We start from the raw sequence: 14,356 nt of genomic DNA on the forward strand, positions 1-14,356 counted from the left end.
GTTTTCATATGACTGTTGTTATTGTATTTTCATTGGTCAAACCAATAACAGAGTTATCTAACTACCGTGTTTTTCCAAAAATAAGCCCTCCCCCAAAAATAAGCCCTAGCAGGGATTTTCAGCATTTTCGGAGTAAGACTTAAATATAAGCCCTCCCCCGAAAATAAGCCCTAGCCACGGTTCAATAATGGAGTGTCCGTGCAGCTAAAAAAGTTAGAGATACTGCAATACACTTCATTATAGAAAGCGGGCGAGCGGGAGGCCCTGCAGTGATCACACACCCACACACATCAGATCTCACACACACACATCTGATCACACACACATCGCGTCACACACATACTCACCACATCCAGCGACACCGATTTCTTCTGGCTGGCAGAATCCTGGGAGGCTGTGCAGTGGAGCACAAGATTGCTTACTTACAGGACCTGCGGGACGGACACGTGACTTCCTCCCATCATTCCCTGTGGCCAGAAGTATTCTGTAACACTGGATGTAATGAGTGAGTGTGTGTGTGTGTGTGTCAGTGTCAGTCAGCCAGAAGCATGGGAGGACGGCGTGCATGCAGCACCCACCGGAGATCACAGGGAGGACCTGGGAGCCATGCAGACATCCGGGTCTGGTATGTGTCTCCTGGAAAGTTCGGTGTCTGCTATTTTGGGGGGATAAACTTACCCCCAGCCATGTTTCTCCAAAAATAAGACCTTCTCCAAAAATAAGCCCTAGTGCTTTTTTGGGGGGGCAGTGTCTTATTTTTGGAAAAACACAGTAGTAATATTTTGTGAAATTCATCCTATAGTTGTCTAATTAAATCAATTTAGGGGTTGTTGGATTTCATAGTGAAATTGCTCAAAGACTTGATCTGCTGTGATAACAACATCATTACTTTACCAAAAGAGATAAGCGGACCCGTACAAGTTCAGTTCGCCGGGTTCAGCTGAACTTTAGATAAAGTTCGGTTTGGGACCCGGACTGGACCTGAGCCCCAATGGAAGTCACTGATTGGCAGTTTGGGTCTTCAGCCACATGCAGCCAGCCATAAACAGATCACTTCCGGGATGGATGGGCGCAGTTTGTCCATTTTTTTGGCTTGGTGCACACTACATCCAATCACGCTGTTGTTACCCCCAGTGTGAGCCGTTCAAACACTGCAAGTGGCTCACACAGGGCTGAGCACCGAGCGTAGCTTAACACAGGACCCAAACTCTGGTTGTTTTTTGTAAAGTTTGTATTTGGTACGAACACCAAACCACAGGTTCGTTCGTCTCTATTTACCTAGTGGTTCCAGCACTGGCTCGTTTCTGTGCTCATGTGCAATAGATGGGACTTCTTCATTGCAACCATGTCAACAAAGATTGGGACAGCGGAGAGGTGGTGATTCAACCATGATTGCTGATATTATTTTCAAGCAGAGCAAAGCTTTGGGCAGTTCTACTCTTTGGCTGTGGCATCCAGTTAAGAATGTGGGGCAGTATTTGCTGGTGGAATTACCCAACCAAGGTACAATTCTGGTAATGTTCATCATCCATTTTTATTTCTTTTTAGGAGTGTCCTAGTGGATTGGTGGATGAGGAAACCTTCAAGCTCATCTACTCACAGTTCTTCCCTCAAGGAGGTGAGTATCATATCTGCCTCTTCCTTGTGGCCCGTAGACAAAGCAATGTAATACTAAGGGGTACTTCACACACAGCGAGCTCGCTACTGAGATCGCTGCTGAGTCACGTTTTTTGTGACCTCATTAGCGATCTCGCTGTGTGTGACACTGAGCAGCGATCTGGCCCCTGCTGTGAGATCGCTGCTCGTTACACACAGCCCTGGTTCGTTTTTTTTGTTGCTCTCCCGCTGATAAGCACACATCGCTGTGTGTGACAGCGAGAGAGCAACAATCCTGAATGTGAAGGGAGCAGGAGCCGGCGTCTGACAGCCTGCGGTAAGCTGTAACCAAGGTGAACATCGGGTAACCAAGGTGGTTACCCGATATTTACCTTCGTTACCAGCCTCCGCAGCTCTCACGCTGCCAGTGCCGGCTCCTGCTCTCTGCACACGCTAAGTTAAGCGGTGTGAGCTGGTAACTAAGGTAAACATCGGGTAACCATACCCGATGTTTACCTTAGTTACCAGTGTCCGCAGCTTCCAGACGCCGGCTCCGTGCAAGCGCAGCGTCGCTTGCACGTCGCTGCTGGCTGGGGGCTGGTCACTGGTCCCTGGTGAGATCTGCCTGTTTGACAGCTCACCAGCGACCATGTAGCGATGCAGCAGCGATCCTGACCAGGTCAGATCGCTGGTCGGATCGCTGCTGCATCGCTAAAGTGTGAAGGTACCCTAATGCTACAAGTTGTGTGGGGTACAGCTAACCACTGTAATTACAGTATCAGCAGTGACTACAAATTAATCCATCATTTGCTGCAATGGAGTCCATGAGATTTGGCTCACAGATAATTGGCTGAACCAGATACCATTGTATCCATGTTTTAGGCTCTGTACACATCTGAATTGAAGCCTTTGTTGCAGATTCTATCATATTTCCCAGAAGAATAGACCAACATGTGGCACTAGTTTTTCCAGTAATATGGAGTTCTCTGTGACAGAATACCATTAACTTCATCAAAAGTCATTGGGATCAATTGATATCCTTTATGTTATGCATCAACCACAGCTTGATTTCTGTTTTTATGTTTCTAAGGATATGTTCACATGAATGTATTTTCGGTCAAGGTGCTGTCAGTGTAAAAAAACTGTCCTCAACTGGACAGCATTTGGACCAATGTTAGTCTATGAATTACCAAATGAGGTCCATGTGAATAAAATTGCAGCATGCGCTAGTCTGGTCTGATTTATGGACCCAACTAGTGCACGTAGCAGGCAGCTCCTGTCCAAATAGTAGCGCAGAGCCAGTTACATCTGCAATATGCAATATCATTGTAGGCACAGCGGCAGCATCTTGATAGGGTTAAGGTTGTGACTCTGACTTGACCATTACAAATCACAAATCTTGTTTTTTAACCATTCTTTATAGGTGATTTATTTCTATACTTTGGCTTACTGTCCTCATGTATCACCCAACATCTCTCCATCTTGAGGCTATTCTACCTTTCTTCAGTAAAATCTTCTAATACACTTTTAAACTTATTCCTCAATGATCATAAAGGAACCCCAAACCTTGCAGCGCCCTCCACCATGCTTCACAGATGGGATGAGGTTCTGGTGATGATGGACAGTGTTCTTCTTTTTTGAACCACAAAGCTTAGCATTTGTGGTAAAAAAAAATCACTTTCATCTCCTTTTCTCAGAAGCATTGTGGAATGTCCAGGTAGTCTCATTGAAATGGGCCGCAATGATTTTTGGAATCTAGTGGTTCCTCTGTGAAGTGCATCCATGAAGACAACTCTAATAGTAGACTAGAGATGAGCCACCACCCTAGTGTTCGAGTTCGGTTCGGCGAACTTGGGGTTTGTTCGTCGAACACTTTCGAACATCTTCGAACACCATTGAAAACAATGTCAAGCAAACACAAACACATACAAACATGCACAAACACGAACGCACACACACATATTATGCTCACCTTACCTTCCGTTCCATCGTCAGCCTACTGGGACTTGTAGTTTGCCGGTACAAGATGGGTATCGAGTAACCATCGCGACCGATGCTGGAACTTCTGCTGACAGAGCACTGAAGTCAAAGGCAGGAGCTGCTTGCCTCTGATTTGCCAGCGCGCTGCCTTTGAGTAGTGTCTGACAGAGGAAGTTCCTCCCTCGTCGCGATGGTTACCCGATACACATCCTTTACCGGCAAACAACGTGTATCGGGTAACCATCGCAGCGAGGAAGCAACTTCCCCTGGCCAATCAGAGGCAAGCGGCTCCTGCCTTTGACGTCAGCGCTCTGGCAGCGGAAGTTCCGGCATCGGTCGCGATGGTTACCCGATACACATCTTGTACCGGTGGACTGCAAGTCCCAGGAGGCCGGCGATGGAACGGAAGGTAAGGTGAGCATAATATGTGTGTGTGCGTGTATGGAATGGCACAATAGGGGACCAGGATGGGACATTTAACAAGTTGTGGAAGGAATTGTCTGTATTGCAATGATTTCCTATGGGAAATCTTGCTTTGCTAAACGAGTAACTTGGTTAATAAGCACACTCCCAGAACGGTTTGTTCTCGTTAACCAAGGTTCCACTGTATTAACATTGAATGACAGTATTACTGTGAAAAGCCAGTTACGCTTTTGGTGATCGAACCATTATCGAACATAACCTCGAACTGTCGAACTTGAAGCTAATTGTTCGTGTTCGTCGAACGACTCGAACAACGCCTAAAACAGGTCGAATTTGAGATTTGCGAACAGTTTGATTCGAACACCGCTCATCTCTACAGAGTCTTCAGTAAGTTTTTGCTATTACTCTTCGGTTCTTTCTCACCTTTTTCAGGATTGTGCTCTTAGTATAATCTTTTGGGAATTTCCCGATTTTGGAAAACCCATGTAATCTAGCTGCAATTTGTGTTTTAAAATAAAAAAATGGCTTTATTCACCCACTCCGGGTCCAGCAAAGGGTCTTCACCCATTGAAGGGTGAAAAATGTATAGGGTTTTTTTAGGGGTTTTTTTTGGGGGGAGGGGTGTTAAACAAATTGCAGTCAGGTAAAAGGATTTTTCTTAAAAAGAAAACCTCTTTAGCGGGACATCAACTCTAAGGGAAAATAGCAGAAGTCCTGAATTTTCTCAATTATTTGACAATTTGTCTAACGGTGGTTTATTGCACACAGGCCTTTAGAAATTCTTTAACAAAAAAAAGACAGTTGCACTCTGTAAAGCTAGAGCATGCAAACATTGAATGCAATAATATAGACATGCATTACTGCTTATAGAAATCTAGGAAAAATTGAAATATTTAGCATACAAAAATGGACATTTCAATATCTGCCCAGTATCCACGTCAAGGTAATCTCATAATACTGGAAACCTACCCTAAACTAAAGCCTCTCCCTGGGTTAGAAACATCCATGTGTATGGGCAAGTAGGAACCTGCTACTGAAGAATAAAATCACCTGTATCTAATGGGGGATGGGTGCACAGTTAGAGGGCATAACTCCATAATCTAGACACAATGACTGATGGCACTCCCAAAATGCAATCTGAACAGGTGCAAAACTGAACATGACATATAATAACAAAAAAGACAGTTGCACTCTGTAATGCTAAAGCATGCAAAAATTGAAGAATGCAAGAATATAGATATGCATTAGCCTCTCCCTGGGTTAAAAACCTCCATATGTATGGGCATGTAGGAACCTGCTACTGAAGAATAAAATCCCCTGTAGCTAATGGGGGAGAGGCTTTAGTATAGTGTAGGTTATCAAGTATCGAGATATGCCTTGATGTGGCTACTGGGCTGATATAGAAATGACCATTTTTGTATGCTAAATATCTCAATTTTTCCCAAATTTCTATAAGCAGTAATGCATATCTATATTCTTGCATTCAATGTTTGCATGCTTTAGCATTACTAAGTGCAACTATCTTTTTTTTTGTTATTAAATGTCATGTTCAGTTTTGCACCTGTTCAGACTGCATTTTGGGAGTGTCTTTTTGTTTAGAAATTCTTTGTCAGCCTTCTGCAGCTCCAAGCATCTCAACAATGTTGTTTCCCTCGATGCATGGTTTACGCGATCCCATCTTCTTTTGGGAGGAAACAGTAACAAGGCTTTGGTTAATTTGCACTGCATTGGGCAACCCACACAATTGACCTTAGAAGGTCCAGCATAAGCCTAGTTAAAGGCCTGAGGGGATTATGCTCTTTGCTGTTCCTTTATTTATGAAGTCCCTGTTCCAAGTCTCAGTGCTTAACTGAGCTTCGGACGCCAGATTCTGATTTATTTTTACTCTACTTGAAGATGACAAACTGCTGTAATCTATAGTTAAAACCAATGATGCTAAAATGCTAAAGGTCTTGTACATCATCACCCTGCATAACAAAGGAAGCCTTTTACATTAACTTCCAACCTTTTAACCATCGGAAAATTAGAAAGAATGAGGAATATTATTTGACTTTGGAAAAAAAAAAAGAAACAAAGAAAGAAAGAAAGAAAAGCTCTTTACTTTGTAATTTCAAGAACGGATCGATAAGGTGAGAGGCATGAAGCTGGACATTGTGGAGCAAGGCATCCACAAAGAACTGTATTTTAGTAAAAGATTTATTTAATGTACTTGTGGGATTTAGCTCCTGATCTCTAAGAAAAGTAATCATGTTGTTATCTGAATGATTTCCTGTTGGAGATTCGGAAGATGAAGAACACTTTCATGTAGACTACTGACCTAAAAATGGTGAATAGCCAAATAATGTGTGTAATTTTGGTCGACTTCTCTGAAGCACTGGTGCTAAGATTATAAAAGGATCTATGTTTTACCAGCCACATGACTGAACGAAATTACTACGACTGCGGACCAAAAATGGGTTCACATTGCAGCTGATGTCCCATTTGTCTGCGTATGTCTACAGATCAAGGCACTATGGATACCACTAACATGGCCATGCGCTTGACATAGATGATACTTTTTGGGCATTATTATGTATTCTACTCACCCTTAGAATATGTACAACCCCAGAAATCGCCAATGCACACTTTGGCTACATTCGCGCCACCGTATTTTTGGTCCAAATTCTCTCCAAGAAAAAAATTGACAGCACTCGGACCAATGTTATTCAATATAGCTGCTCAGATGGCCATAGTCTTCACATGGACCTAATATCCTCATGGAAAAAAATCACAGTATGCACTATTCTTGTCACGCATGGAGTATGAGATGTCCATATGTAACGCGTGACACTCGTAGTCAGACCAACAGGCGTCTGGCGCACAACAAAAACACCACAAACAAAAAGGGGGGAGCACCGGGGTCACGATACAATGGAGGTCCCTATCGCTAGGGAGAGGGGTAAGGGAGCACCTCCTGAACACACCTCAGGCTGGCTCCTGAGCTCCCTAGCGTCCCTATACAGGTTCTTTCAACCTGTTGGCAAGCAGGATATTTTGGACCCTCAGCTGGCCCTAAACTCACCCTGCCTAGTGAGTAGGCCGACGAGTTCACTAGACTCGCCACTACACTAATAAATACGGAGGGAAAGGAAAAACAGACGGGGAATACACAGAAGGATACAAACACCAAACTTGACAGCAGCAGACAGACTCTAAAGTAGCAGATGGATGGGTACAGGACAATTCCTCAGCAGCTCCTTCCACCAGGCTGGCCAAAGTAGAATAAATTCTAACAGCAGCAAGGACTGCTGGGAAAGCTCCAGTATTTAAACCTAAATGGCAGTTGGCTCAAAGCAACTACAGCTGACCTGCACTGCTCTGAGCTGCTGGCAACAAAAACTGAAACTAAAGGCCGCTTTACACGCTGTGACGTCGCTGTGACTGGCAAACCGCCTTTCTAAGGGGGCGGTTCGTTCAGCGTCACAGCGATGTCACAGCAGCGTCACTGAACCGCCGCCCCATAGAAGCAAAGGGGCGGAGATGAGCGGCTGGAACATCCCGCCCACCTCCTTCCTTCCTCATTGCGGGCGGCCGCAGGTAAGATGAGGTTCATCGTTCCTGCGGTGTCACACATAGCGATTGTGTGCTGCCGCAGGAGCGACGAACTACTTCGTACACCGAGCAGCAGCGATAATTGAGAATAGGGGGGCATGTCACCGATGAGCGATTTTGAACGTTTTTGCGACGATTCAAAATCGCTCATAGGTGTCACACGCAACGACATCGCTAAAGCGGCCGAATGTGCGTCACAAATTCCGTGACCCCAACGAGATCACTTGAGCGATGTCGCAGCGTGTAAAGCCCGCTTAAGGTATGAGACACCAAAAGAAAGGAAACTTTGTTTAAATGAGGAGTCTAGATGGAGATGGGAGGCTCCAGTTCTAAGGCTGTCACTAGTCTCAAAACAGCAGAGAGACCACTGTGAAAATTCTCTTCTATATTTTGAATGCTTACGCAAGTCTATGAGAGTGCAAAAAATAAATTTGATCCCAAACAGATCATCCATAGATCGTAAAACTTTTACAGATACAGAACATTGCAAATTTTTAACACAAGAAAGTGTATTTTGTCTTGTAAATGTAATATAGCTGCTAATGTATACAAATGGATGTGACGCGCCTACGGGGTCTTGGGGGGGGTTACTTGTCGCCGGGCCGGTGTTGGTTTGGGATGTCACAGCGACCAGGCCCGGTTTTGTGACCCCGGCGGTGTCAATAAAGATAGGGATGGGGATGATAGGAGTAGTTATTCGTGATGTCACCTGTGGTGTGCGGCCAATTATTAGCCGCCGCTACGGAAAATATATTTTTCTAGGGCAGATGGGGACGCAGCTTGGTTGTTACAGCTCTTCACAGGTAGAGCTAGGTCCCAAGGAGGATGTTGGGAGTAGTAGTCGCATATGGTGCAGGGGCGCGAAGATGAGAGCGCCGGCAATGATGGGACAAGACAGAGGTTGCAGTCAAGGATTTTTTACTCACTGAGATGTCACCGCCTTTGGAATGCTGGGGTTTCACTGTGTTAGTCTCCAGTCGATCACGGATAGTTCAAAGGTCAAGGCTGGTGTTTCCTTCTGTGTGTCCTTTCCATTGGTCTTCTCTCCACCCCCAGCTCCTGGGCCGTGGAACGAGTCATGGGTGCCTGCTGCACTCCCCGAGAACCCTGGGATCCCCCTTCTTCCTAACAACTTGGGTTGAGCCTCCAGCTCTTGACCACGGGTTCCTTTCTTTGTAGTGTCTTCCGACGTCTCTTCCGGAGTCTGACCTGGCGCTTGCTGTGCCTGGAGCTAACTGAATACTGTGTGAGATGGCTCCTCACTTCCCCTGAGGGTGCACCACCTCCCAGGTTGCTGAACTAGTGGTCAGGAAGTTCCATACCTCGTGATGGCAAACCCCGGCACCTACCCTGGCACAGTCCCAGTGAAGGAGCTCCCGTGTTATGTGTTGGATGAGTTATGGTGGTTTACCGGTGATGATCTCCTCTGTATCTGAGATGAATACTGATGAGGTGCAGTACCCGGTGGTGCCTGGAGCTGCAGGGGTGCCACAGATGCCATACGGATGACAATATAATAGAAAATCGGAGGATTTTTGTATACGTTTGTGTGAACTTAACCTTACAAACATTGATCACTATGGTCTTTCTTCACACTAACCTCAAAACATGATTTCGACAATATGCAAAAATGTTAACAAAATCAAAATGTAAGTAGAAAACACACAAAAATATTTCACATTTTTTACATTAAAAAAATGCTATAAAACTGTTGTCTTATTATTTATTCTGTGTAGTAACAGTGGAGGGAAAAAAAAGATCAGCAAATAATAGAATTGTTTTTCTTCAGTATGCTGCTTCCAAAAAAATTAAACAATAAAAATTGACCAAACAACATATTGTCCCTAAAATAGTGCAAAAAAAACCCAAAACAAAAAAAAAACAAACAACTTGTTCCAAAGCATAATTTAAAATGTTTTAAAAAACAAAGCATTAATAGCTTTCTTTCATTTGTCTTCAGAAAGAGTTAACAGTTAATTAATAAGTTATATGTACTCAAAAATGGTGTCCCTGAAAAATAGAACAAAAAATAATCCCTCATAGAGTGAGGTCAATATAAAATCATTATTGTTCTAAGAATGCAGCCACAAAAAAATTGAAAACAATTCCTGTGATCTTAAAGGGGTGGTCCGAAATCAAAGTTTAATTTTATTCTAAATGTCAATATATTTAATAAACTAATCACCTTTCTAATATACTTCAGTTAAAAACTCTATACCGTTCCCTTTCTACTCTTTCTTTCTGCTTTTTTGAATGTTTATTTTGTTTTACTTCTGTTACAATGACATTTAGTTTGAGAAAACCCAGTGCATGCTGGGATACCCAAATGGGTCATCATCAGGGGAGCGGAAATTGGTTACTACTGCAGCTGCTTTCCCCACCCTGAAACGAAGCATAATCAGTAACGTTCATTTTTAGGGCAGGATTTGTCTCTGCTCTCCCTGCGTTCTCCTTTTCAATGTACACTGACAGTGCACTCTCTTGCCAGCTTGTTACTTCTCATTAGACCTGGTGTTGGCGCGCACTGTCACTGTGCATTCAAATGAATATAGCACTGGGAGCACAAACTGAGCATGTGTCGGAATTGACAACCGATACCTGCTCAGTAGATCAGAGACTAGCCCTCCCCTGAGATGGACATCACTGATGATGTATTGTTTTAAGCAGGTTTTACACGCTGCGACAGCGCTAGCCAATGCTAGCAATGCCGAGCGCGATAGCACCCGCCCCCGTCGTACAGCCGATATGTGTTGATCGCTGCCGTAGCGAACATTATCGCTATGGCAGTGTCACACGCACTTACCTGCCCTGCGACGTCGCTGTGACCGGCGATCCGCCTCCTTTCTAAGGGGGCGGTTCGTTCAGCGTCACAGAGACGTCACAGCAGCGTCACTGAACCGCCGCCCAATAGAAAAAGAGGGGAGGAGATGAGCAGCCGGAACCTCCTGGCCACCTCTTTCTTCCTCCTTTTCAGGTGGAGGCAGGTAAGGAGATGTTTGTCGTTCCAACGGCATCACACACAGCGATGTGTGATGCCGCTGGAGCGACAAACAACATCGTACCGTCGCTGCAGCGATATTGTGGAAATGAGCGACGTGACGAGCTACGATATCACACGTATTTGCGCTCGTTGATCGTCGCTCCTTTGCGTCACACGCTGCGATGTCGCTGCCGGCGCCGGATGTGCGTCACTACCGACGTGACCCCGACGATATATCGGTAGCGATGTCGCAGCGTGTAAAGCCCGTTTTAGGTTGGGAAAGCAGCTGCTGTAGTGACCGGAGCTCCTGCTCCATGATGACGTCCTGTTTGAGAGTATCTCAACAAGCACTGGGGATTCTCTAATTAAATGTCACTGGATTGAAAATATAAAAAAAAACAATTTTTAAAAAGCGGGAAGATAGAATAGAGGCAGAACTGTAGGGCATTTTACATTTAAGTATATCAGAAAAGTGATTACGGTAGATTGTTGCATTAAACAGATGAACATTTAGAATGAAATTCAACTTTGCTTTTGGACCATCCTTTTAACACAAAACTAATCCTGATTAACCATGAATCTCTTCCCATAATAATAGGAATGAATAATTCTGTAACAATGACTATAGCTCCTGTCTTTTCAGATGCCACAATGTATGCGCACTTTCTTTTCAATGCCTTTGATATGGACAGAGTTGGAGCCATCCGGTTTGAGGTAAGACAATTACAGTTATTGAAAAAAATAAATATATATTATTTATCCTTGTCTAGTATATAGTCTACCTATTCAGCAAATCTCAGATGTAATTTGCCTGAAACCTCCTAGAATCAAGTGATCCTGGGAAGTTTCTTAATTTAGGGGGGTGCAGAATAGGACATGGTGAGGTGGGGGATGGGAGAGGTATGGCTCTAGAAAGGAGCATGGTTATGGCTGCTTTGCTGTGCCCCTGCTATGTACTGTTTATGTGCTGTGTCTGACCGTACAGGGACATGATCTGATCATACCATATCTCCTGGGTCATGGAGAACGCAAAAGAGAGAATACAAACATTATAAAACAGAATCATAGCTGATTCTTTCTGCGAGGTAAAACATTTCCCTGCCTATTTTTTTTTTTTTTTAAATGTTTTATTTCAAAGAAAGATTTATTTGTGATCCCATGTTGTAATGTCTGTATACTTTATTACTTCCTCCCCTGCCAAGGAGATGTGGTATGATTAGACCATGTCCCTGTACGGTCAGACACAGCTATTACACAGTTCATATCAGGGACACATATGCAGTGCCTTGCAAAAGTATTTGGCTCCCTTAATTATTTTCAATCTTTTCCTACATTTCAGGCTTCAAACATAAAGATAAAAAAAAATTAAATTTTATGGTGAAGAATCAACAAGTGGGACACAATTGTGAAGGTGAACAATATTAATTAATATCATAAATAAAAAATAAACAACTGAAAATTGGGGCATGCAATATTATTCGGCCCTTTACTTTCAGTGCAGCAAACTCACTCCAGAAGTTCATTGAGGATCTCTGAATGATCCAATGTTGTCCTAAATGACTGATGATAAATATAATGCACCTGTGTGTAATCAAGTCTCCGTATAAATGCACCTGCTCTGTGATAGTCTCAGTGTTCTGCATAAGGCACACAGAGCATCATGAAGACCAAGGCACACAACAGGCAGGTCCGTGATACTGTTGTGTAGAAGTTTAAAGCCGGATTTGGTTACAAAAAGATTTCCACAACTTTAAACATCCCAAGAAGCACTGTGCAAGTGATCATATTGAAATGGAAGGAGCATCATACTAATGCAAATCTACCAAGACCCGGCCATCCCTCAAAAATTTGAGAATTTGAGAAGACGGATCAGAGATGCAGCCAAGAAACGCTTGAGCACTGTAGATGAACTGCAGAGATCTACAGCTGAGGTGGGAGAGTCTGTCCATAGGACAACAATCAGTTGTACACTGCACAAATTTGGCCTTTATGGAAGAGTGGCAAGAAGAAAGCCATTTCTCAAAGATATCCATAAAATGTATTGTTTAAAGTTTGCCATAAGCCACCTGGGAGACACACCAAACATGTGGAAAAAGGTGCTCTGGTCAGATGAAACCAAAATTGAACTTTTTGGGCACAATGCCAAACGATATGTTTGGTGTAAAAGCAACACAGCTCATCACCCTAAACACACCATCCCCACTGTCAAACATGGTGGTGGCAGCATCATGGTTTGCGCCTGCTTTGCTTCAGCAGGGACAGGGAAGATGGTTAAAAATGATGGGAAGACGGATGGAGCCAAATACAGGACCGTTCTTGAAGAAAACCTGTTTTAGTCTGCAAAAGACCTGAGATTGGAACGGAGATTTGTCTTTCAACAAGACAATGATCCGAAACATAAAGCAAAATCTACAATGGAATGGTTCACAAATAAACGTATCCAGGTGTTAGAATGGCCAAGACAAAGCCCAGACCTGAATCCAATTGAGAATCTGTGGAAAGAGCTGAAAACTGCTGTTCACAAACGCTCTCCATCCAACCTCACTCAGCTCGAGCTGTTTGCAAAGGAAGAATGGGTTAGAATTTCAGTCTCTCGATGTGCAAAACTGATAGACACATACCCCAAGCGACTGCAGCTGTAATCACAGCAAAAGGTGGCGCTATAAAGTATTAACTTAAAGGGGCCGAATAATATTGCATGCCCCAATTTTCAGTTATTTATTTTTTACAAAAGTTTAAAATAAGCAATAAATATCGTTCACCTTCACAAATGTGTCCCACTTGTTGTTGATTCTTCACCATAAAATTTAAAATTGTAATCTTTATGTTTGAAGCCTGAAATGTGGGAAAAGGTTGAAAAATTCAAGGGGGCTGAATACTTTCACAAGGCACTGTATAAGATTATCTCAGCACAAGATCGTTTTTTAACCCATCCAAAGTGGAACTTATTATTATTCCAAGCTCTATTGATTAAAATAAACTTTGTTTGTGGGAAAACCCCTTTAATTCTTTGGAGTCCCAGTAATTTTTCAACTCTTTCATCAAATATCACCATATGATGACTTGTTTTTTGCTGGACAAGTTTTTTTTTTTTAACAAAACCATACATTTTATTGGAAAAATTTGAAAAAATTCCAAGTGGGATATACTGTAACTGCCATTGTTTTTTTGAAATTTGTTCTTGCAATGATCACTTTGCGGTAAAATTGACCTGGTAACTTTGTCTCATGAGTTCGTAAAGTTATGGTGATACCAAATTTATATAGTTTTGTTGTACTATTTAAAAAAAAAATAAAAAATAATAGTTTTTGTTGCCATATTCCAGTTACCTTTATGTTAAGAGTAATAGTTTTATTTAAGGGCTTGTTTTTTCTGGAGTGTGCTGAAGTTTTTTATTACTACCATTTTGGGGTCAAACAACTTCTTGATCTCTTTCTATTCTGGGGGGAGTTAATGATGCACCTCAGGGCTTTGGGGTACTCGGTCCCAGGCGGTATATCACTGGGATAGTTCATTGGGTGGCCGTTGCCCGGTTCCGTGACCCTGGGGGGGGGTCGCTTAAATGGGGGATATGTACAAGGGAGACAATAAAATAATATTTTCGTGACACCACCTGTGGTGTGCAGCCAGGTAAGGGGGCCGCCGCTGCAGGGTTCTTCTCACCGGGGGTCGATGTTGATTGCAGCCAAGATGGAGTCACTCCCCACTGGTGGAATGGGTGCCCGGGGAGGATGGCCGGCTGGCTGGTAGTGGGCCGTAGGTGACGGAGCGCGGGATGGCATTGCC

The 14,356-nt window shown here is 43.4% G+C and overlaps 1 protein-coding gene across 4 annotated transcripts in view; it reads left to right on the forward strand.

The window, feature by feature from the left end:
* The window catches only part of KCNIP3 (potassium voltage-gated channel interacting protein 3), a 248,401-nt gene that overhangs the window by 212,421 nt on the left and 21,624 nt on the right, over nt 1-14,356 (forward strand). For 2 of the 4 annotated variants that reach the window (XM_075346186.1, XM_075346188.1), the window contains 2 exons: nt 1,549-1,618; nt 11,199-11,284. In XM_075346186.1, the coding sequence (XP_075202301.1) occupies nt 1,549-1,618; nt 11,199-11,284 (156 nt within the window). The remainder of the gene's footprint in view (nt 1-1,548; nt 1,619-11,198; nt 11,285-14,356) is intronic. The other 2 variants (XM_075346187.1, XM_075346190.1) reach the window with 1 other exon arrangement.

The sequence above is a fragment of the Anomaloglossus baeobatrachus genome, chromosome 4 (genome assembly GCF_048569485.1).
Source record: "Anomaloglossus baeobatrachus isolate aAnoBae1 chromosome 4, aAnoBae1.hap1, whole genome shotgun sequence".
NCBI lineage: Eukaryota > Metazoa > Chordata > Amphibia > Anura > Aromobatidae > Anomaloglossus > Anomaloglossus baeobatrachus.